Source organism: Trypanosoma theileri (genome assembly GCF_002087225.1).
Source record: "Trypanosoma theileri isolate Edinburgh chromosome Unknown TM35_Tth_8_V1, whole genome shotgun sequence".
NCBI lineage: Eukaryota > Euglenozoa > Kinetoplastea > Trypanosomatida > Trypanosomatidae > Trypanosoma > Trypanosoma theileri.
In genome coordinates, this window is record NW_021639850.1 from 543,793 (window position 1) to 544,825 (window position 1,033).

General features: G+C 36.5%; 1 protein-coding gene across 1 annotated transcript; it reads left to right on the forward strand.

The window, feature by feature from the left end:
• Window positions 1-84: 84 nt before the first annotated feature.
• TM35_000083230 (uncharacterized protein) lies at window positions 85-534 on the forward strand (the record flags this gene model as incomplete). The annotated part of the gene is made up of 1 exon (XM_029024188.1): window positions 85-534. The coding sequence occupies one exon, from the start codon at window positions 85-87 to the stop codon at window positions 532-534; it is 450 nt and encodes a 149-aa protein (XP_028884591.1).
• Window positions 535-1,033: the final 499 nt, after the last annotated feature.

Sequence of the window (1,033 nt, forward strand, 5' to 3'; positions counted from 1 at the left end):
TATATATATATATATATATATATATATATTGATTGATTGAATTTATTTTATTTAGATAGAGTCGACCGCTGTGGATATTTATCAATGCTGCGGCGCAGTCCATTAATCGCCGACAGCTTTAAAGAACATTATCACCGCGTGCATCTCCCACGTCGGCTCGCACTGCAGCGGCACATCCGCCAACAAACAATTCGCCAACAGAAAGAAAAACAAACACAAACACAACAACAACAGGAAGTACCATATAAGTATAACAGATGGTGGGTGAATGCCGATCATGAGTTTGTTCATCAACATGCCTTTGTAGAGGACCCAGAGGTGACGAAAGCCAAACGTGAAGTTCTTCCACCGGTAACGAAGGAAAATATATGGAAAGAACCACAGCAAACATTTTTTATGCCTTTCGCACCTTATATTCGTGTAGTGGATTACCCAAAAGATCCTGATGCGAAATTTCTTAAACCAGTAAATATCCCTCGTTGGAAAGATTATATGCAGCGTACGAAGCCTGTTATTCCTCGAACGTGGTATTAGTTGGAGATGTGTGCAATTATCTTGCTTTATGGTGTGTGTCTGTTTTTGATAGTTGTGGATAATGGATGAAGTGATATATATATATATATATATATATTTGTATTTGTCTTTGTGTTTGTAGTGTTAGGTGAAGATGAACTGGCGACTTTCTTGTTTGGTGTGAAGAGTGAGAGGGAAGTACTCTATTTATTTATTAAGGAGAGTGCGTTCTTGTGGTTAGGGATGATTTTCTCTCGTAACGACTAAAGTCATCATTATTCCCTCTCTCTCTCTCTTGTTATTAATTTTCCTCCACTATTTGTACCATCACACAATCCATATCTCTCTTTCTCTTATATTTAAATATAAACATGATTATTCCATCTATAATCTCCTTCTTTTCTTTTTCTTCTTCTATCTTTTTTTTTTTTTTTCATTTGTTTCCCCCACCATTTGGGCGTGTAGTGGTAACTGGATATATATAGAGAGACAGTGGGGACTACCCTATATATATATATAT